Source organism: Pleurodeles waltl, chromosome 8 (assembly GCF_031143425.1).
Source record: "Pleurodeles waltl isolate 20211129_DDA chromosome 8, aPleWal1.hap1.20221129, whole genome shotgun sequence".
In the NCBI taxonomy this organism is placed as follows: domain Eukaryota; kingdom Metazoa; phylum Chordata; class Amphibia; order Caudata; family Salamandridae; genus Pleurodeles; species Pleurodeles waltl.
This window is the reverse complement of record NC_090447.1, coordinates 88,397,639-88,422,033: the sequence shown is the minus strand read 5'-3', so window position 1 is coordinate 88,422,033 and position 24,395 is coordinate 88,397,639. Positions and strand designations below refer to the sequence as shown.

Below are 24,395 nucleotides of genomic sequence, written 5' to 3'. Positions count from 1 at the left end.
ATTTACCTAAATACAGTGCACCCCTGTGTTTCTGAAGTGACTCAGCGTGGCACTGCCAATTTTGGTGCAATGCTGCGTCACTTTCTTGTAAATCTGGCTCTTAATCTTCCCATGCCTTCCAAAAAACGAATGTGTCCTTGTGTAACGCAACTGGTGCTCATATAAAGTGGTCCAATACCTTTGGGTCGAGTTTGCGCTACATAAAACTGCAAAAAAAAAAAAAAAGATGCCCTTCCTCTACAACTACTAGAAGTAGAGCACACGAGGCACAAAAATGATGGAAGGGGAGCAGCGACTGAAGGTCTTCGGACTTGAAAATACAAGCAAGTGGCCAGGTTCTGACTCAGGTCCAACATCAAGAGAGGAAAGACACTCTCCCCTGCACAGTAACCGAATATAAAGTGCCATGGCGATTGCTGTCCAATGAGAGACCACGGCATCACACAATGAGTCCTTGTTCAAGACGTTCAGGATAGAAACAGGCTGCACGGGACAATGTCTGACCCCTCACAAGACATGGGCAAAGATGCCATGTTCACGAGACATGGAAGGAGCACAAAAGACACTTGAGAGCGAGCAGTGTTTTCCGCTGAACCTTTAGGTCATTATTTCATTCTTTGTTGTTTGTAGGGCTACCACGTTGTGTGATGACCTCAGGGCAAAATGTTTACTTCTCTGTTACAATCTTTATTAGATGTGTTAATCAACTAGGTTGTATGGAAGTTAATTAACATTGAAATATCCAGAGAACATTAGGTTGTTATATGAAATGCCATGTTTAGATATCTGGTGTCTGGCAACATAGAGTTTGGAGGAAACCCATGTGTGAAGAGATCTTAAGTCCTTCAACAATATATGGTGTTGTTCCTATAAGAAGACGTATGTATAAATTCAACATACTTAGAAGGCAGATCAAGATAATTAGAGGGGGCTTCCATGGTCTGATGAGTGATCTCTGGATCAGGAGCTTGGTATGAAAATTGGCCTGGCAATGATCCATCCTCTTCACTACACGAGTTGTTTGCTCGTTTTGTGACCCTCTATCATGCTAAACACAATGCATAACGCCCCTGTGTCCTAAACCAGGGATCTTGTTCATTCTGCATTGGGAATTTGAATATTTAAGGAAGTTCCGCTGTGCCCCTTGATAATTCTGTCACATCAGCAAAGATCAATATGGATTTGTCCTTGTAGGGCGTTATATATAATCTTGACAAAATCTAATAATTAACGTTTTGTCTGTAGGATTTGTACTTTTTTGCTTAGTTTTATGACACATTTTTAAACTGAGTAAATAAAAAGCATATTTTCATCTTGGTAGTGCTCGAGATGCGGGGGGCTACACTAGCTTTGAACCAACCAAACCATAATTTTTCAATGAATGATTTCCTAGAAGTGAAAATATGTGACATGCAGTTTTCCCACGTAAGATCAGCACTGCTGAGGAAATTGTTTGGTTATTACTCTTTGGAGCAAAACTGAAATTTTACTTCCTCCTGTCCCTTCTCTTTTTTGGCAATTTCCTTTTGACCATAAGAATGTGGAATGTTAAGAATTTGGAGGTTACATTTGATACTCAGTCCTCTCTAATTCTTAAAATTACAACTGCTGTCAACGTGAGATTTGATAGTTCTGATTTTGTTTAAAAGATTGTGCATCTTTTGCATTTCTTCATATAATTCAATTTATGAATGTCTTTATTTCTGTGTAGCTTGGTATTCAGTCAACGTCAGAGAAATCATATGATCCCTGCCCTATCCTATCTCCATTGGTTTCCCATCAAACAGAGATTGACCTATAAATACTTCTATTAGGTACATAAAACGTATTATGCCAAGTCCCACATCAAGACTATGCGTTATCCCTCTAAAGGATTGTTTCATCTGTAACATTAGATTTCGACGTTCTTAGCACAGCGGGTCGCTAGGCTGATACTGCCTTTTATAAATATTAAATGCAGAATTTGTAATATAAAGAGGCATAACCTGATTCAGTTACATGAACACAACCACCACACAAAGAATATTGCTTTATTGGCAATAGCTAGGTGATCCAATATTGACAAAATTTAACGGCTTACAAAATGGCCTTCATTGTCAGGCATCAGTAATAGAGTAGCTATATAAACAGATGGGGTTTATAGAGAGAGCCCTTGTTTCCTGCTGAATAGTCTGTGTATTTTGCAAAAGCCCGGTGGTTGCAGCGGTATCAAGCCTGCTTATATTTCTCTGGGCTATGGGTGTAAAGACACCAGATAGATCCATGCCACTTTTCCATTTCTGGATTTTGCATATCATTGTTATCAAGTGTGTTTACAATGCATCCTTTCCCAGACTGTACTTTTTTTTCTAAATAACATAATGTTTATTTTTAAACAAGGGGGTACCCAGACATAAGGGTGATTTTAGAGTTTACGGGTGGGTAGAGGTAAAGAGCGATAAGGGTAATTTGGGGGTTTAGGGTGGGTAGACCTAATAGGACCTGAAGGTAATTTTAAAGTTTAAGGGTGGGTAGAGGTAAAGGGAGGTAAGGGTAATTGTAGGGTTCATGGGGGGGTAGAGGTAAAGGGGTAATGGCAATTTTAGTGTTTAGGAGTGCATAGAGGTAAAGGGAACTAAGTGTCATTTTAGGTTTATGGGGGCAGGTGGAGGTAAAGAGAGGTAAGGGTCATTTTAGGGTTCAGGGGATGGAAGCAGTAAAGGGAGGGTATGAGCAAAAAAAGGGGGGAGTTGGTGGGTTCCCCCTAAAAACTAATATGGAAAAAATTTGATTTTCAGGGGTTCCCCCAAAAATGATAACAGAGAGTGTGTGTGTGGCTGTGAGTGTGTGTGCGCATAAGATGGACAAGGCAACCATTGAATTTAAAGCATGCAAATAAGAGTAATAGTAAAGGCAACCAGTGGCAAGCATTGGGCGCCGGACAAGCCTCTCGATTTTCTTAGTAAGATGACAATATGCCTTGCACTGTCCAGTAGGCTCTACCTAACCAGGGCTAGACATTAGGACAGCATAAGAGCCCATGGAAGGGTGATAGTAGGGAGAAGTGAGTTTTTGTTCATACTCACAGGATGCATCTGGGTCTGGAGGTGACACACGTGTGGCCAAGGGGTCTCTTATGCACTGTTGCTGTCCCACATTAGAGAATAAAACAGCAACAGTTGTGTGGGCAACGCTCTCACAGTGTAAGCCTGTGCTTCTGGTCTGTCACTTTGTTCTTCCCCAGTCTGGGATGCAGGAACATCAGAGGCAGCTATAGAATGAACATCAGTTTCCACGTATTAGTAGGTACATATATCCAGTGCTTTAAATGGGCCGGTACTCACCGGTACTGAGTACCGGCACTTTTTTATTTTGAGAGGGAGAATACCAGCATATCTCGAGCAAAACGTAATACTTTTAATTGGAGAGTACCAGCACTTCTCAGAAACAAGCAGGTACTCTATTACAGAGTACCTGCACTTCTATTTTTCCATTTAAAGCACTGCATATATCATGCCTGTGGCTCTTACATGAGTTGTTTCTGAAAAAAATGTCTTGGATTGGACTGCTTTTTTCTCATGATAAAGCGTGGCGTAAAATGTTACAAATAAGACTCCGAAATGTGACACAAGCACAGTGGAAACATTGAATGTCACAGAAGAATACTGACATGGATAACTTGGTACCTATACCTTGACCACTTCCGCCCCTGTAAGACCCTCCATTACCCTGTTACCCTGCATCTCCATCCAAACACTGCAGCTGTTTATCGTCCTGTCATTGAAATATAGCATGCTATCCATGTCAGGCACCTGCATTCTAGCCACTCTCTGGAGTCTGCAGGCAGCCACCATATTTCACGCAGACCCACCCCTTTAACCTGTCAATAAAACGCATAAAGGTTGGCTGAGAGCCTGGGTGAGACATTTCATGCATTTTTAGACCTCTAGTTGCGTGGGTCAGCACAGCACACTAGCAGACTGTCTTTACAGAAGAAGAGAAATTAGTCTAAAACCAAACGTCCTTTGAAAATACTCAACACCAATGTGTTGAATGAAGTTAAGGAGCCCAGCGGCCGCACACTATCTTCTCTTATAATGTGTAATACTCAGCCTGAGGGACAGGAGGTTAAGGTTGGACTGGCCGTACAAGGCATCAGGTATTTCCCTGGGAGGTTGGAAGGGTGTGGTGGGCAGTCTTGTGTACTGGGGGCAGTTTTGCAGCAGTGCTGTAATATCAGCCCCAGTAACAAAATCAGCAGGACAGCACGATCCCCTCCAGCCTCAGGGTGATGTGACTGGTGACACCCTACTGCTCCAAGAGCTGAGCTTGGATGAGGGGGCAACAAAAAAGTGTCAATATTTGTGGTAAATAATGTTGCTGCTAGAGAGAGATCTGAGTTTTGTCTGGTGGCAGTTTTCACTCAGCTAAAGTAGCACAGAGGTTCAATATGCCTGCTGCAAAGAGCATGTACCATGCAGATCACAAAGCTGCATTTTATGTGCTCTACCTAGTTGGATACTGCTTTTGTCACAGAGATCGTTTTGTTACTTGCAGTTCAGAAGTTACAGTCATAATATAGCACAGTGAGCTATGAACTGCCAACAAACTGCTGCATGCAAACTGCATCGTACAGGTTAGAAAGTTATGTTTTTTCCCAATCTTTCATTATTCTAAAGTTACTAAAAACGGTTTGTTTGGGTATAAATAAATTCCTATTAGTAAAGCCAGCCTTAACCACTGTAGCACGTTTTAAATCCTGAGTTTGTGCATCTCCACAACAAGCACTCTTAAAAAAATATCTACCAGTGTGGATCACTTGTGGATTCTACACTTAATAGTTCCCCTTTGTCATATGTAGCTTTTTGCACATGTATGACTCATATTCTCTCTATGCATTTGTGATTTAAACTGCTCCGACACCCTACACTGGTATGAGAGGCGCTATAAAACAAATCAAATACACGTGAGAGAGGGGCTAAGGAGAGATCAGAGGCACTACTAGAGGGTGATAGTGAGGGAATCATTAAGGGGCCCCAACAAAGGTTGTTGCGCTGTCAGCCATCTTTGCTGAAGCTGGCCCTGGCCCTCCCTCAGCGAGATCCCCTGCCCACAAAATGTGTGGCGACCCTGTCTTTTAGATCCGACCTCAGAGACTCTGCGGGTAATTAATGGCCAGGTTGAAGGACTAAATTGCCTTTTCAGGGTTTCCTGTGTTAATCACCTATCGATTCAGTAATTTAGGAATATATATATAAATATATATTGTAGATCATGGCAATACAAATTGTGGTGTGATTAGTGAATGACATGATTAACAAATGTTTCCTTTTTTGCTAATACATTAATACAGAAATTGCTGTAGTGTCTGTTTTGCAAAATGAAAGTGTGACTCAATGGAAGGGAATATTAACTACACTTTAACATATAATATACAGGCATTATAATTGGACCTATAACCCACACACATGAAAAAATGCCTAATTATAATTGTTGAAGTGGCTGGGTATCCTGGTGCACCATAAGGTCAGCTTTTACTAAGCTTTAAAAGCTAGCAGTGAGTAGATAATGCAACATGTGTTGTAAAAAGCATCAGTTCTACCATTTCTACCCCATATTTTCTTTGTAGGGAGGGAGAACTCCCTTCTCAAGCCCCCTTGTAGTGGTCAGGCTCGGTCGCTGCGCTCACTTGCTACACACTATACAGGACTAGTCTGACAAAATTTGTCAGGGCTGCTTTGGTTTCCCAGTCCAGTCCTGCAGGAGGTGACTTGAAACCTTAAATGAAGCTCACTGGCAAGTCTGCATCACAAAGGGTACCCAACACCAGTGATCAGTGGGGCATTTACAGATGTGTAAGATGCCTCACTCACAGCAAAACAAAAGCACATTTTTGCAGAACAGCTTTAAAACATTGCTGTAAAAAAATCTGTATGCTGGTGCTTTTAAAATTGTGTTGTCACATGGTGAAAAAGCACGGTTCTGAAGCAGGCACCACAACGGGCCACATCTGCAACCACATCTCCGTCATGGGCTTGATAAAAATCAGATCTTAGGTTCCTTAGGGCCCAGAGATATAAAAAAAAAAGAGAGAGAGAGAGAGTGAGAGAAATATATATATATATATATATATATATATATATATATATATATATATATATATATATATGTGGTATGCATGCTATGGTCCACGGAAAGGACAAAATGAGCTGGAGGGGCTAAAACAAATAAGGCCAGGGAACAGAAAGCAAGCAAATGTGAATCACAAAACACAAAGCCTGGGCTGAATACATTCCTGGGAAGGCTTTCAATGTGTCTCCAATAGGCCTCTGCAACTGTACAGCTGGGCTGCATGGTAGGCTTCGAACTAAAAATGGGTCCCCATGCCCCACTAATAAAATTATAAGCCGCCATAAGAGGGGTGCAGTGTGTTTCTCACTGATCCGGCACCGGTAGCACATCACCCGCTGCTCTAATGATAACTACCGCGCCCCTGGCTGCTGTAACTACGCTGCTAGACATTGGGCAGCTTTCTGTGGTGCATCAAAGAAGCCTCGATGAAAGGAGCCTTCGGAGTGAAAACCACATTTCCCATGATGGTGGTGCGGTTAGCGCATGCGCGCTTTGCTTTCCTTCACCGGCCAGGAGCATGACCGAATTTGTTTCTTCTTTTTCTGTCCTCGCGCCGCCTCCAGCGGCTGTCAATAGGGTAACGGGAGTGAGCGCGCGCAGGTGTTACAGAGGGCAGACCGTGCACGCGGCTGTCAGTGCGGAGCGGCGCGCGGGGTGGGTGGCGTGTAGGCAGTTATTTACGTTGAACAGAACAGGGTGGGCTCGTGCCCGGCCCCCTCCTTCGCTGTGGTGCGTTCATTGTTAACTGAACGGTGCCCAAGGGAGGGAGAGAGACTGGTGGAAGCAGCACGGGACGCCGAGCTCGAAGCCGACAACGCCCAGCGCTCCATCACCCCTAGCACCCGGAGCTTCCATGACTCAGCTTTAGTAGCCTGACTTTAATTTTTTTTTAGCTAACGTCGTGCAAGCGAGGTGCTCAGACACCGGGCTGCTACCACCATGGGAGACCGCGGCGAGGATGTCAACTCAAACCAGCTGCTGCCAAGGTGCACCGGGGACTCGCAGCTGGACGCCGCCGCCTGCCTCTGGCTGCGCTGGGACCAGGTGGGTACCCGCACCATCCTGTCACCGCGGACCGGGGCTCGTGCTGCAGCCTTGTTTGGATGCCTAGCACGCGCCGCGAGCCTTCTCATTGGTCAGTGCGCGCGTGCTCCCTGAGGCGGCGGCCAATGGGACGGCAGCTTTACCATTGTTTGATGACATGACCATGTGCTTAGTTTAGCTAGAAGCCTGGAAAGCAAATATCATTACAGTCAACATGATTCTAGTCTTAATTCTGGCAATTTAGCCCCAAACCTGTAAGTATCACAGATGATGAATATTTATTTTTTCATTATTTCATTTTTTTTAAATGTTCTTTGAGTCTTAGCTATAGCATTACTGTTCACAGTCGTACAATAATCAGTGACTGGTCGAGATATACGAACGGTTTTACAACTTGTTGGATTCCCACATTTCACATACATTTACCATTTCATATTTATTTAAGGAGATCCTCGATAGGCCCCCTAACGTCTGTTGATTGTTTTTGTGTTTCTTCAAAGTACCAAGGGGAGGTTTTGAACCTAAAGACCGCTCGTCTGCCTGTGGTTTGTTTACCAAAATTTGTGAGCGGGTTTCATCAGTATTTGGGTGTAATAACAACCACTTTATAGCTACATATAAAGAACCGTTTGTGCCACTTATTATTCGCTTGTGAATTTTCCCCTAGATTGAGTTTTTAATATTGACCAGTTCATTTATCTAAGTTATGCTTTGTGGCGCACCGATGAGCTACAGCCTGGCCACGTCAGAACCCTAGCTGAATCCCACAGTAATACCGGCCCTGTACTAACAGCGGAAAAGGCGAACCTGCAGGTTTCAGACTGCAATGTGATGTGCGCTTAATGCCTCGAGCTGAACTTTTCGCATGTCAGAAGAAGAAGCCTAAGCCGTGTGGGTCTAAAGGCTGCAGTGACGTTCGACGTGACAGTAGGAGATCTATTGAATCTTTATGGCGGCTGGGAAAGTGCAGTCAAATGACTTTTCTTGTCAGGGTCACTAGGATAGTGGAAGTCATGGTCGGTTTTTTTCTCCCTTGAATCATGCCAGTGTTCGGCCAGCTTTCCACTTTGTTTACTTGTTCAGGTGTGTACGCGTTAACTGAAAAGTGCTTTCTCTCGTAGAACTGACAGTTATGCTAAAGTACTTATTGTTATGGAATGCGTTCAATGACATTTCCATGCTTAGTTTTACTCACTGCTTTTACTCGCCCTTGAAAGCAGGGCATACGCGTTTCTTTGAGAAAGCGTCACCACCTTTCACCAACAGTAGTCGTGCAAGGCAGGCGATTTGGAATTCCGATAAAATGCAAGGCTGTGCTGTCCAGTTTTGCTAGTGCTGATTGGAAAGACGAACAGGGTGCCGTTCGGTGGCCAGTGTTTCAAGTTGTCAGCAAAATGCAGGGCCTGGCTTCGAACCAAAAGTCTTTCTGGCATCTTTTTAATGTGAATCCGTTGCTACACCAATTGAGCAAGTTTATTGAATGTGACCATTCACCTTAGAGGCCGAGGTATTAGAGGAAGGAGCCTGTGAGCAGAGTTGTTCCGTTACTCTGCGACTCGCTTCGATCTGTTGAAAAGATCTGTCGTCTTTCGCATATCTTTTAATACGTTTATATTTATTTTTTATGCCATTCCCATTTTGTGTTTGGCCCTTTTCATTTAGCGCGTGTCGCAATTTTAGAAAAGATATATGTAAAACCATGACATGAAATGAAATCAAAAGCAGGGCATACTCCAGTACCTTTTTTTTTTTTTTTCAGCAAGATCACTTTGCGTCATAAATGTGTGCGCCATCAGAAATATGAGTGCTCAGTAAAAACACTAGGGGCCAAATGTAGCAAAGACTTTGCGACTCGCAAACAGTGAAAATCGCCGTTTGCGAGTCGCAAATGCGTCTTTGCTATGTAGAAATGCATTTTGCGAGTCGGAACCGACTCGTAAAATGCACTTCCGAGTCGCAAATAAGAAGGGGTGTTCCCTTCCTATTTGCGAGTCGCAGTGGTATGTAATTCCATTTGCGACCGCAAAAGCGGTCGCAAATGGACTCGCAGTTACCATCCACTTGAAGTGGATGGTAACCCACTTTCAAACTGGAAGGGGTCCCCATGGGACCCCTTCCCCTTTGTGACTGGACCAAATAATATTTTTTCAGAGCAGGCAGTGGTCCAATGGACCACTACCTGCCCTGAAAAATACCGAAACAAAAGGTTTTGGTTTATTTTTCAAAGTGCAGCTCGTTTTCCTTTAAGGAAAACGGGTTGCACTTTGAAAAAAAAAACTGCTTTATTTAAAAGCAGTCACTGACATGGAGGTCTGCTGTTCCCAGCAGGCCTCCATCCCCGTGAGTGCCCTGAGTCGCTATGGGGTCGCAAATTGCGACCCACCTCATTAATATTAATGAGGTGGGTCTTTGCGACCCTATAGCGACTCGCAGAAGGTGTCTGAGACACCTTTCTGCATCCCAAATTGCGACTTGCAATTTGCGAGTCGCAGGGACTCGCAAATTGCAAGTCGCAATTTAGGAGTTTCCTACATCTGGCCCTAGATCTGTAGCAGGCAATTGTTTATTGCATGGGAAGAATGGTACATTATATCGTATGACTCACTAGAAATAATGCTCTTCACAAAGTCTAGTCACAGAAGAAATAATATCGGGTTTAAAAATAATGTGCCAGGACATCGAGTGCTTATCGCAGTTTCCATGGCAATGTACATCCCAATAATATTACTCTGCCTTAAACAAGAATTCTTATGGAATTGGTGCAGGTATAAACTGGAGTGCTGGTAGCATATCTAAGGGTCCAGCCAGTATATACATCTCCTGGGTGTAGGGCAAAGCCAGTAGCGTCAAGGCATCGCACAATTATGTCAGTTGTGCTGTACATGCTAGTGGTTTTGGTGCTCGTATAACTCAATCATGCTGCAGCTCGCTTAACCATGTGATGCTGTAGCTTAGTTACTGGATGCTGATGTCCCGCTGCTCAGTTATCACGCGATGCAGTAGTTCAGTTACTTATGGTGTTGTGCTTCTGCTTCGTTATTACAGTGGTGCAGCTGTTAACTCTTGTCTGAGGTCCTGTTGCTCAACTTTCGCCTTGGGATTTCTCAAAAATTCAGGGCGTACTGTTCAAATATGATGGACCTCAATTATGACTGTTTTTCCTTTCAAACCACCAAATTTGTTTATTAGATTTGCTTCTTTCCAGTTTTATTAAGTCGCTGCAGCTCATTTATGTTTGATTGTGATACTCAGTTGTACCCCTGATGCTAGTACATAATTGATCCCGTAAACCTGCTTAATTAAACTTGTGTTCCCACACTGTCTGTGTTGCTGCTACTCTATATCCTGATGCTGGTCAGTTATGCCTTTAACGTTGTTTGATAATGCCTGTGATGTCCCTGTTTAATCATGCCCTTGATGTTAAGTTATGTTACGAAAAGTTGTATAGCGTGCTTATTACTGGTGAGGGTATCAAAGTGCTTGAGCAGGTTTGTAGGCGAGTAGCTCAGGGGAATTAGCCCTAGACCCAAGTCTTCAGTTCTTGTGCAACTCAAGAAGCATGGGGTAGGCTGTAATGTGTGTGGGGGGGGGGTAAGGATCGGTCTATATTTCGGGTGCAATGTGGGAGAATGAGCAACCTCCTCCTGCTTTTCTGAATGTGGTGTGTGTGTGTGTGTGTGAGTGAGCATGCCTGTCAGGCTGGTGAAAATGTATGCAGCTGTTAAGTTATGCAGGGCTGATGTTGTGCAGTGCTTAGTTTGCTTGCATGAGTGCTTGTGAATGGGGAGCCAATGGAGCTCTCAAAGGTGTGGGTTGACGTGGATGCAGTATTGGAGGTTGTAGATGAGTGTTGGGGATGAGTGTTGTGGCAGTGTTTTCGATAGTCTGAAGTCTGTGTAGGAGCTATTTGGAGATTCTGGAGTATAGTGCATTGCTGTAGTCAAGTCTGCTTGTGATGAGTGCTTGTGTGATGGTACGTCTGGTGTTCTGGGGCAGTCATTTGAAGATCTTTCATAGCATGCGTAGGTTGTGGAAGTAGGAGCAGCTCACCTCATTTACATGTGCTTTCATGTTAATTTGCCATTCAGGATGATTCTCAGGTTTCTGGCTTGGTTGGTAGGTGTTGGTTCTAACTCTGTCAAACAGAGACTAAGGACTGAGTGATGATCCCTGGGGGACTCTACAGATTAAACTCTGGGTTTCCGAGGTTGTTAGAAATTGGGTCTCTAGTTGGCAGAGGTATGTACCCTGGCCAAGTATGGCCCACAATCCTAGTCAGGGTAAGTCAGATACACAACCTAAATTAACCTGTGCTCACCCCTGGTAACTTGGCACAGAACAGGCAGGCTTAATTTAGAAGGCAATGTGTAAAGTATTTGTGCAACACTTAAATTACAGGACCAAAGTGAAAGACACCACAAAAGAGAGATTACACCAGTTTAGAAAAATAGAGAATATTTACTGGATGAAAAAAGACCAAAATGACAAAAATCCAATGAAACAATCAGGAGTTATACTATTGCAATCAAATTAGGACAAAGGAGAGTTGAGTTTATTGAATAATGGCTGAGGATCTCCTCTTGATATTAGAGGAGTGCTCATAAAATATGTAGTGCCCAAGTTATTATGTTGAGGTGACCGAAAAGTCTTTCTTTCAGGGCTTCCCTCAATAAATCAATGTGCAGCGTTAGTAGAACAGGCTTGTACTGGAAAATATGTGGGTGCTCTCTTTATGGAGAATACAGTACTGCTATAGGCGGCTTACAGAGCGCAGCTGTGGTTCCCATGACGGTGTTGGGGCTTCCCCGGAGTCAGAGTTAGACCGGGCAGGCAGGGACCCATGGAAGCGGCCCCAGCGTGATCCGTAAGGTAAGGGGGGGGGTACTCCGGCCGGGCCTACGATGGGTTCGGCGACTTTGGAGGGCCTCGTACATGGGGCCCGCACCCTCAGAAGTGAGTTGAGTGAGTGTGTGGCTTCATACCTGGGGAGGGCATGCAGGAGAGTCTGGGGTGATCCCTTGATGCTGGAAAATCCCAGGTCAGCAGTGGAGCGGGGCTGGCGTTGCAGGCAGCTGCTTTGTTGGGTGCCTCTTCAACTTCCCTGGGCCGGATTTAGGGAACTCAGTCCTGGTGAATGCGGCAGGCCGATGTTGGCGTTGGGGGGGGGGGGAGGGGGGGCTGCCACGTTGTGTGGTGTCTCCTCAACTTCTCCAGACTGGCTTTAGGGAAGTCCATTCTGGTACACGCGAGGCCCCGGGACTGGTGTCGCTGGAGGATTTGGAGCACTGGTCCGGAGGGAAACTTGGCACTCTAACAGGAGAGAGAGCACTCTTGTGATGATAGCGGTAAAGTTGGTAGTGCACTGAAGAGGTCTTTGATGTCCCAGAGACTACTGGTGGAACCGGGGCAAGCCAACAAGCCCTTAGAGACTCTTGGGGCAGACACAGAGGGGGAAGTCCAGTCTCTTTCCTGCAGGGCCATGTCAGCAGGCCAACCTTTCCTGCAGGGCCGGGGCAGTTGGCCAACATAACAGAGCAGCAGCAAAGTGGCAGTTCCTTCCACAGTCCAGCACACAGCAGTAGTAGGACAAAAGAGCAGTGCAGATTGGCAGTCCCTCCTGGCAGCACAACATTCCTTCTTCCTGACACGGTGTCCTCGTACCAGTAGAGTTCTGATGTGGTGAGTTTTGAGATCCAGCATTTATACTTTTGTGGCAGGTTCGTGTAGGTTGGAGAAACTTCCAGGCCTTCCTTTTAAGTCCCCAGGGTCCTGTCCCTGCCCTCTCCGGCTCCAGACACCATGCACGGGGTTATGCAGCTCTTTGTGTGAGGAGAGGCACAGCCCTATTCAGAAGTGAGTGTCAGCTCCTCCATCCCACCTAGCCCAGGAAGACCCATCTGGCAATCATGATGGGCCATCAATACGCAAGCTCCCTTTGTGGGAGACTGTGCAGTGGAAATGCGCAACACCCAGCTGCCATCTATCCTAGAAGTGTATTCAGAGACAGGCAGATGCACAGAATGGTTAAATTAAGAAAATGCTCACTTTCTAAAAGTGGCATTTTCAGACGTACAATTTTAAAATCCAAATTCAACATAAGTCCATGGACCCCAAACTCCATAGTTCCATCTCTTCTCTTTTGGAAGTTACACTTAAAAGATGTTTTAAGGCAACCCCAGTGCTATCCTATGGGAGACACCCAATGCTATCCTATGGGAGAGATAGCCCTTGCAACACTGAAAAACAGTGATGAAGGTGCTTATCCAGTTGAGGGCGGGTCCTGGACGGCGATGGTGTGTACTCTTCCAATGAGTTTGTTGCAAGAGACTGCATCAAAGCTGTGGAGAGGTCGAGCAGGATGAGGGATGCTGTCTCTCCTCTGTCTGGATGTCGTCTATGGCCGTTCGTCTCTGCGGGTGGTGAGTGCTGTTTCGGTGCTGTGGTTGCTTCTGACTCCTGATTGGGTGTAGTCCAGTAGGTGGTATAGTTCGAGGTGGGTGGCGAGTTGATTGTTGATGGCTTTCTCAATCCACCTGGCTGGGTGGAGGAGCAGGGAGATGAGACGGAAGTCGCTGAGATGGTTCGGGTCAGCCGATGGCTTTATGATGAGGGTGTTGACTGCTGCATGCTTCCAGCCATCTGGGAGAGTGTCGGATGTAATGGGACATTAATAACATAAGATCCTCCAAGGCTGCAGATGTGGTGGGGGCATGGATCAGTTAGGGCCCCTGAGAACATGGTCATAATCATCACTGCTGTATTTTCTCTGGTGAGGGGTTTTCCTTTGTTTAGGTGTCTTTCTGGGTTGGCAATGATTTTTCTGGGGGATGGTTGTTGAGCTACGTTACTGTACATGTTTGCCATCTTGCTGTGAAAGAAGTTTGATAGGTTGTCGCAGAAGGCTTGGGAGGGGATGAGGCTGTTGACTGCAGCCTCTGGAATTATGAATGATTCGACAATGGAGAAGATCTCCTTGCAACTAATGGAGCTCCTCTCAATGCTTTCAGCTAGTGCTCTTTTTTTGTTGTCTCTCCTTTGCTGGTGGTAATGTCTGAGAACAGCCTTGCAGGTGGCTCTGGTGGTGGATTCATGGCCGGTTCTCTATTTTCTACTTAGCTGCTTGCAGTGATATTTCGAGTCTCAAAGGTCTTGTGCGTACCTGCTGGATTATCTATTCTTCTTTTTTGGTCTTGATGGTTGAGAGTTAGTCTGCATCGTTTTTGTTGAAGTTGGTAATGTCCTCGTTAAGGTTGGTAGTGGAGATGGGTTGGTTAGTTGCTGCTTCTGAATCACATCTGGGCTACTTCTGCTGAATCAATCAATCCAATAGACCTCTTCTGGTCACCCGTGAGGTTATCCAGGCACTTTCAGGGTCCAGTTGATTAGCTGAATAGCTAGGTACTCAGGGACTTACAGAACTCTGGAAGAAATGGGGAGGTCAGGAGATGAAAGGGTAGCTCATTCCAGGTCTTTGCTGCTAGGTAGGAGACGCAGTAACTTCCACATATGCTGCGTGGGGTAGAAAAAAGGAAGCTGAGCAGAGGTTTTATAGTTGGCTGATGGAAGTACAGGTGGTGGTTCAAGTAGGCAGGTCCACAGTTGTGTAGGGCCTTGTTTGCATTCGTAAGGAGTTTGAAAGGGTATCTTTTCTATACAGGGATCCAGTGGACTTCCCTAAGGTAGGGGATGATGTTGGTTTGTCTAGGGAGATCCAGGACGAGTCTGGCTGTGGCGTTCTGTAGTGTCTGTAAACGCTGGATGAGGTGAGCTGTGGTCCCTGCGTAGAGAGCGTTGTCATAGTCCAGTCGGCTAGAGATGGGGGGCCTGGGTGATGGCTTTGAGGTAGCCATTTGAATATCTTAAGCAGCATGCAGAGGATGAAGAAGCAGGAGGAGGAGACCGAGATGACCTGAGTCATCATGGTTAGTTCAGATATGCTTATGCTGCCACTCTGTTCAATTTATACTTCTAAATTATTTCAGTTAAGCTAGTTAGTCATGACAGAACTAGTGACCAAATATACCAGTGGTGCTTCTACTCAATTACATCATCACCAAATATGTCTTGCTATGCATCTGGTGTTATTTAGTGACTCCTGTGGAACTCTTCTTATGGTTGTGACTTTGCAGCTGATGCCACACTTTCGACATCTGGTCATTTAGGTCCTGTCATATAGGGCTTAAACCATACTGCAATGGAAGTGTTCTTGGGGGTAGGAGGGAAGGGGGTTGAAGAGAGGACAGTGTACAGAAGTCATGGCCTGTACTTGAGCCTCAGAGAAATCCAGTACTGGACTTCTTGGGGTTTGAAATAAGGCAACAGTGCAGATAGCCTTATGGATTACATGCAGGGTTCCTAACCAGCCTGTCTGTTTAAACACAATCTCTATGGTCAGTTGGCCCATCAACTTTCTGACACACTGGCAAACAATGTTTGTGTAATGGTTTAACATGTGTGAAAACAACTTTAATGACTGGTGCTCTTGACCACTGGGCAACTAGGGGCTAATAGTGCCCAAACATAGTGACTGAAGTTTGTTGCTGGTGCCTATCCTACAATGGCTGTGTAAATGTTCTGGACTGTCAGAGTAGTAGCAGTAAAAGGATTCTCAGGGAGGTAGTTTGGGAGGAGGGGAGTGAGAGTATATAACTCACCAGTGAACCACAAACACAACAACATATTGTTTATCCCAGTTCTTATCATTTGGGTAAAAAGAAAGTACTTTAATTACACGGAATAATGGGACAAACTGATCAAGCATAGGTGCAGTTCACTCTTATTCTGCTTTGGATGTACACAATTGTTGAGTTTGCTTTCACCACTTCAAGTTCACCCAATGAAAAGCTTAGATTTCTTATAACAGAACTCAGTCTGCTTCCTCAGTCTCTTGTTCCATAAACATTGTATGCCTTACGGTTACCTGTGTTCTGTCATTGCAGTTCTGATGATGCAAAACAGGCAGGTGCATGCAGCAGTACCACTCCTGCAGTGGCAGCAGTTGTGGTCTTATTTGGAACTTGACAGTTAGAGATCACTTGGGGGCACTCTTTTTATATCAGTAGTGGCCTCTCTAGGCTGGGTGCAGATGTGGTTGTCTTGTGCAGTTGCAGCCTTCTAGCCCTTCAGGGCGTTGAACTAAGTAGTGACCATGAATTCAGACATTGGCAGCACCAGTCTCTCGGTCACACAGTGGGCTGCTAATAACATATATTACTTGGCAGAATTCAAGTCTTGGTGCAGTTTATATTTTTTTACAATGACTCTTGGGTTCCAGATTTACTAAATTAATGAAGCGACTAGATTCCAGCCCTGAGGAAGTCAAGTGACGAAACACGTGTTGGCTGTAAGGTCGCCACAAAGGACTTGGATAATTTTTTGTTTCATTATGGATTCTTACCTGAACTTAAGGTGATGATAAGGACTTTGGGAACAATTGTATTCAAGCAGAACGGATTGTGGACTTTGATGGAACTACTCTTGCATATTTAATTTATTTGGAAAGAGATGGACTGATATATTTGGATTGTATGATCTTGATTGTGACATGTAAGGGTTTATTAGTGTGGGGGGTTAGAGTATTAAACCAGGTTCCTAAAATATAAATAACACAAGACTATCTGATTAATATTTTTTTGTGTATATCAATAGAACCACTATCTGGAGTAAGTGTGCTGTGCATGCATAAATAAGGGTACTGTATTCGTTCAAAAAATCTGAAGCCTCACACCAGGGATGTACTTGAGAACAACGGGTGCCACAGAATGTACATATATTGGTGCAGTTTATAGCAATAACTCTTCAAGGACTTCAGAGGACCTCTCTGCACCCAGGTAACTGTTGGCTTTGCTCCTGCTTAGTCACTTGCTTTCTCCAGTTCTGTTATGATAGGTTGAATCTGGTATCTCTCAGAATCTGGACCTGTAGTTGGCATATTCCCTAATGATTCTGCCTTCTCTAGTTGTTGGCCACACCTTGACCATCCATGGCTTCTACTCCAAAACAATGTTCTCCCATAGGGCCAAGCACACTGCTCCCCTCTCTCAGCAGTGAGGCAGGCTTCTAAGCTTACCTTCAGCTCTTCCAGCAGGAAATACAAACTAAAGGTAAGGTGCCCTCAACTCTGAGAGGCTGTCTGTCATGAAATACCAGCTCTGGTCACACATCTATCCTTCAGGCACTTTGCAGAGCACTCCTTCCTTGGTTATGACGAACTTGGGACTGGAATAAAGTGGGGTCATTTGGATCTTAAGTTAATATACGGTATACAGACAAGTCCTGTGGGTCGACTGTCAAAGATGTGAGAGCAGTTGTAGCTCGATTTTCTTTCAAATCCAAGTTTCTGGCTTTTCAACAGACAGTCATTGTGCAGCAGGAAGCAACGGTGATGGCTCCAAGCAGAAGTGTATAAATAAGGGTACAATGAGGTGCGAAATCTCTGCACCTGCCTGTCATCACTTTCTTGAAGCATTACTCCGTAACGCACAAAAGTGCAGGCCCTGCCTATAAACTTCCTCAGTTTGAACACAGACACTGCAGTTCCACTCTATGTCCCTAACATTTGTTAAGTGGCAGTGGTGAGGGAGAACTCATCAGCAACCCTTTGCTTAGGAGGACCTTATTAAAATTCTAAAGGTGGCTCTGTCTCCACCCTCCTTCACATCAGTGTCTCATTCTCCACCCTCCAGCCACACAAATACATTAAGTACATGTTTACTGTCTGTGAAAGCTGTACCCAAGCTCCATCTTGTGCCATGCTTACTCTGGGGCAATCAGAATCTGATCTGACTGATCCCAAAACTCAGACTATCACTATACACAGAGTCCTAATATCATATACGTGCCACACTGTTGCATGTACATGCATTCAACACATACTAAATGGCAGTGCAAGGATCTGGGGAACTTTAGACGAGGGTTCAATAGGCCACACTTTCCTTGACACAGAGAAAACGGTCTGGTTACATTAATGGTTCACAAAAACATGGTAGCTGCTACTACCACTTAATGGGGACAGTAGCCTAGGATCAGTATGAGGGCGCACTTGATGTTACCTTCTACGTCACAGAGCAAGTACTGGATCTCACATTACCAGGGACAGGCCTAGTCCTCTGCACACATGCTGGATAAGGATGACAATGTGGCCACAAATAGTCAGGATACCAGTTTCACATGCAGTTGGGCTCTCAAGACAGGGCTGCATGACTGTTAACCATGCTAGGAACGTTCCCGTCCCAGTTGTGACTTAAAAGATCCAAGGCTTGCTTTACAACATTGGGTTTAGAGATCGTCATAGACGAGAACTGTGTATTTGATTAGGAACAAATGTATTTGTTAACTGAGTCTTGTACTTCTTTCAGCGTGTCCTGGAGCCCTGAAGCCACAAGTGTGTGTGTGTGTGTGTGTTTTTTTTAACTGGTTAGATGCAGTGTTCTAGAAGTCAGTCGTTAAATTCACTTTATGTTCTTATTTGAACAAATACTTGTTTGGCAAAAAATAGGGGTAGGAGGACGTGGAGTGAATAGAGAAGTGGAGGAAGAGAAGGTAAATCTGAACAACTGATCTGAACAGCAGCTCTGTTTTTTATCCACACCCTTTGCTCCACAGGACAGCACCTAGCGCTACTCGCATTTGTTCAAATGTATGTTCAAGTGCTAGGACTTCTCAAAGTGGTTTTCCAGTCCTCTTGACACCTTTCAGAGCTTTCCATTAATATCGGGAAACCCTGAAACGATCAGGTTTACAGTTTGTGGCTTTTTTGTCCAGAATCTTCACTTTCCCTTCCAGCTGGTAGATAGTTATGGGTGTGCAGCCTTAAATACGTTTTGGAATTCATGTTTGCTTCTCTACTTGAGTACAGTGACTTGCTTTTCTGTCTTACCTGTTGTAGCATACATGTTCTTCATTTTAGCATTCATAAGTACCAGCCTAGCCTCCTGTACACGTCTTCTTATGTAAACTTTCAAGCAAAGGTTGTGCCTTTTTCTGGCTTTGTTGTGCTTTTACCTGAATCCAGACCCCTCTGAGTTGGTATGAAAAAAATATATATTTCAGTTATGTTTTACATGATTGTTGTCAACCCTGCTCTGTCTGCAGTTAATCATCTCTTTATTCAGTTCCCTGTGGGAAATAGTTGTTTTCAGAGTGTTTTTGCCCTCCACTCAGAGGATCAAGAGTTGACTGTGTCCTTCGTACCCCTGCACACACAGTTACTGTATGTAGTGGGCTTCTTCTTGAGAAATCGATGTACTCTGCAGCGGCAATGCTCACCCATCCCTTAGGAAATTTTTCCGGTTAACCTGGGTCCAGCTTGAAGTGCGCTACCACAGAGACCCAGCAGAGGGCAGGTAACTTGGACCACACTGGCTCCACCTCTCACGTAAACTTATTTTTAATGTACAATGTATACTAGTATGCTGTTATGGAATATTGTTCCTGCAGACTTATAGAGTGGTTTGATGTCCCGCCAAAACATTAGCATATGGTAACACCCCTAATTTACAAGTATTAAAACACTTTGGCGATTGTTTGCATTTTATATACCAGTACCGTGTATTTTCAGAAATGAAAGGAAATATAAAAACTTTCTAGTTTGAAGAGCTTAGCCTCATATTGTAGCCTTTGGCGACGGAGTGGCGGGGGCGGTCATACATATACAAATCCCTGGTGTGATGACTTCCGACTCACGTGGAGAGGAGAAGATGTGCAGAATCGGCTACTCAATATACATGGTGGAACATACTAACAGTGTAGGGTGCTCTCCGTTATGGCCCCAGAATGACTTGTGAGTATGAAACGTTCATATCGTCAGCTAACATGAATGCGGACTCAAAATAATAAAAGTGTGCCTAGGAAAATAAATTCAGCAGACGACCCTCCCTCTAATTATCCCACTCCCACTGTAATCCTGGTGAAGGAGCGCAGCCTGTGAAGAGATCGAAGGACACATAAAGGGTCTGCTGACATGAGGGAATTGAAAAAAAGAACAATATTATATCGGCATCTGCCAGTTAACGTCAGTACCCATCTGTACCTGTATAAGTATGACCAAAAATAATCGTATCTTTTTTTAAAATCCTCGCGTGCATTTGCTTTGTGAGGCATGTGATCTTACTTTCGTGGGTAATATTTAGCACTGGGCTGAGCTTGTCTGAACTCGCTGTACATACACTCAGTGCTAGGTGGAAACGGTAATCCATTACATCTGACAAAGGCATTTGGGACTGCAGATTACAGTAGCAACAGCATCCTGTATTGAAAACCTGTAAAAATCCCCCCCTACGAAAATTAATTTTGAAAAGCAGCATGAGTGTACTGGGTCAGTTTAACAATCTGTACTGCACGCTTTAGAAACGGAGTCAAAAACATTATCTCTGCGTGAAAGACACAAGAGCGGCTCTGGAATGTCACATTGAAGTCCGACTTCTTTGCTCTGTCGGTAGGTCTTGTAGGTAGTGGTAATGGTGCGGTGGTATTGCTAGTGTGGTATTGATGGTGGTATGCTTGGTTTTGCTTACATTAGTGTTGGTATTCTTTACCTAATCAATACATTGCCCTTCCGCAGCCTTAGGCCAGCCAAACACATGCAGGGAGCTTACTATTTATTATAAAGCACCTTGCAAGTACCTTAGTCGCTTTGACAGTAAATAAGTAGTGCATCTACATAGTGTTTATTAAATTGTATTTTTTCTATCCTGAAATATGTTTGGTATGATCAAACATAATTTTCAAATTTTGTGTCCCAGTGTTGTCACAAAACATCACAGTTCTTGATTTGATGTGTACGCCAGTAAGAATACAGCCTAGATTCCCGACTTGAATTTTCTTTTCCCCTGAAAAGCAAAGGACCAATAGAGAAGTATTCACTGTTAAGTAGGAGCTATGCATGTCATTGCAGCCGGATCACAAGCATTTGAACAGCTAAGCTTCCCAAGAAGTGCCGAACAGACATTGAACATTTATCTGCTTCTCTAATCCCTATGGGGTACATGTAAGCCGCCCTACCTTGGTCCAGCTCCAGCACACATCACAAGTTCACTGGTGGGTTCTCCTTGGTCAAGTCTGTTTCCCTGATTATCTAGCCTTGTTATTGGAGCATAGTCTTATTAGGGTCATCTGCATTCATAACATAACATCTCATAACATTCGCCTCTCCTGCTAATTTAACGATGCAGCTAGGTTGTGTAAAGAAGAGTCATGGCACATGGTACCTGTCACTTTCTCAAGATGCAGCGCAGTTTTCTGAGCATAGCCAGATGAAGGGCTACATATGCTCAGAGTTGCATTCAAGGCCTGTCCATTTGATATAATTTTAGCAGTACAAGGCAGATGCTCACGTTATTTTAATCTCCTCTACCCTCTGGGAGGGTACGAGAATGTCTGACGAACACTCTAAATACTAAATGAGCGCTCCGGTAGCAGTAGAATAGGACTGCCGGGTGTGCTAAATAAGAAATGAGCTCTGTGTCTGGAAGGGGAAGGAGTTGAGGGCTGGCTGGTGCCACAAAATGGCTTTTTGACAACAATCATTGAATGTATTGCTGTGTGTCTTGCCAACTACTGAGTTCAAACAAGCAAACAGTCCATGTCGCAATGCATCTCATAAAATGCGCGATTCACAAAACAGCAAATAACATGCCACTGAGAGAGAAATGTTCTTCTGAGCTGATTTATTATGCTAGTGTCTCAAACCAGTGGCTGTTAGAGGCTGATACAAATAACTTGGGGCCAAATGCCTATTTTGCATTTCCTAAATAGCGAATCCTAAGAAAATGGAATGTACAAAAATAGAGATTTCCTAATACCGATTCCTACTTGACAAGGAGTTGCTATTAGGAAATCGCTATTTAGGAAATGCTACATGATTCACAATATGGGCCTAAGCCCATAGGTATGAATTGTTTTGCATTTCCACATTTGCAATTTCTTACTATGAAATCGCAAAGTAGGAAATGCAAACCCAAGGGTTCCTAGGGGCTTATACCCCCAACCCCTAGATGCACCACCAAAAAAAGTGATGCAAATGTAAAGCACACAAATAGCCCTAGGGGCATTTGCATTCTACATGCCACTTTAAAAAAGGCATTTTGAATGCATTTTTAAACTTGCACACGGTTACCATTGACTTATATCAATGGTAATAGCATTTCCTAAATAGCCATTTCACATTTAGGAAATGCTTTGTACATGTGCTTAGGAAATCGCAAATAGAAAATCCCTCTTTGTGATTTCCTATTTGGGAATCGCATAGTGTGACTGGGATTCCCTATTGGTCCGTGTACAAGGCAATTTAGCATTTCTTAACGGGCCGAAATTGTGATTCGACCTTAATTGTGATTCGGTCTGTTAAGAAATGCTCAGTCCTTTTGTACATCTGGCCCTAGGTGATTTAAACGGAATTCACACACAGCCCAATTCATGTGTATTCTCAGCATTAGGTCTTGCTGCAGTCAATCCTGAGATAAAGGTGAGTCACTCAGAATTTGTCACTCGTGTTTACATCCATAATCCACTTTTTAGACCATGTACCAGTGCAGTGTGCGTGGTTTGCACTTATGGTGCATGGGGAATGCACCTCTCTGCAAGCTGCTCCACCCTTATTTGCCAGTAAATATTTAGGGCTCTTGCATCCTCGTGCTGTTAGTCTGAGTTCATTTTCAACTCTGCATGGCTTCTTGCTGGTGTTTGCATTTTTATGATATTTCTACAGTACCTTTTGCAGTCTAAAGCTGGTGCTGCTGCTAGAGCAGTTTTCATCTCATGGCCGGGATAGCAGGATATGGGTCTGACTGCCAGGGAGTGATTTGTACTGCATCATTTAGTGTATGATGGCTCCTTCAGAACATTTCGCTAACACGGTTATCAATACAATTGAAACCGAAGCCTGAGTTTAGAGCTTTACTGCAATCATTTCTAAATATGCAATTAGTGAGTGTGGGTGGCGAAAAGTCCCTCTTTGCAATCAGTGAATGTGGATTTCTTTGGTGAATTGGACACTCCCACCCCACATGAATTCCAAGAAATGATCCATTGAGTATATAACTGCACCTACAAACTTTACAAACAGCGGGCAGATCCTCAAAAACAGATTTGTTTTGTAGAGTTACTCATTTTAGTAGTCCAAATACATTTTTATACATTGGATTCAAAATTCTTGCCTGCATTCATTCAAATGGTTCCTTAAAGGTCTAATGCATGCTTCATTTTGCATGAGTTAAGATCCGATAATGTGGAAAAGTAAATTCCCAGACTTCAATGATACTACTGTGCATTCAAAAAGATTTACATTTTAAAATGCTAGATTACCAGATGTCTGCAATTATGTAAAAAGCCATCCAGCTATTCCATGACTTTTGAGAGCTCGAGTCTGATGGGTGATATGATGTCTTGGTATCAAGTGCATTTGATATATTTATGTGTTCAACAGGGTAACTGATCTAACTTAGCTTTAAGTGCTGATATTACAATATCCCAGGGATCCACGGATGCTGCCTGGGTAGTTCTTCGCAGGGCAGTTAACCCTTCAGTTTCAGGCCGTGTACATTTTATAACAATGTTAATCACTGTTGCAGTTTGAGCGCCGTATGTGCTTTCCAACCCATTACAATATTTCTTTTTTGCAACTATCAACTAGCCACATCCACACATTTACATTTTTGATTAAAGGATGATTGTTGCCTTCGTATTTGGCCCAATAAACATTTTAGAGGATCTAATGGAATCTCTAAATCTGAAACCTCTTTTATTGTGTCTCCAGTATTTTAATCCAATATGACTATAAATTTGCAAGCATCAGATATTTACTATCCAGAAAATCCTCCAAAATGGCATACCTACCTTCCATGTCTGTGTGGAGACTGTCCTTTATGGAGGGGATATCCAGATCAGCTCCCGTCTCTAGAAAGCCAGTAGGCGTGGCCATGCAATTAGCCCTTCCATGGCTTGCTAAGTTTATTCAATTCAGCTTTTATTAGGGAGTCTCCTGGAGGCATGCAATTTGTATGTTCATGCATTTTACCTATGATAGGACACTGTAATGCTTTGTAGGTGTACCCAAACCCCCCTGACGCTCCAAGTAACACAGTTTATCTTTTTTTCGATGACTAGCTCAGCTCCCAGATAAGCCCACTGGTCTGTAACCATCCCCTGTGTACATTCATGTCTGGGGACTACCTATGTAGCTGAGTGTCCATGCCTGAAAATATACTCGTACATGAGTTGTATGGTTATATGGCTCCAACCCT

The 24,395-nt window shown here is 43.9% G+C and overlaps 1 protein-coding gene across 1 annotated transcript in view; it reads left to right on the top strand.

Moving 5' to 3' along the window:
• Window positions 1–6,605: 6,605 nt before the first annotated feature.
• PGM2L1 (phosphoglucomutase 2 like 1) overlaps window positions 6,606–24,395 on the top strand; it is a 522,422-nt gene continuing 504,632 nt past the window's right edge. The window contains exon 1 of the mRNA XM_069203801.1: window positions 6,606–7,155. Coding sequence (XP_069059902.1) covers window positions 7,051–7,155 — 105 coding nt within the window. The 5' untranslated portion in view covers window positions 6,606–7,050. The remainder of the gene's footprint in view (window positions 7,156–24,395) is intronic.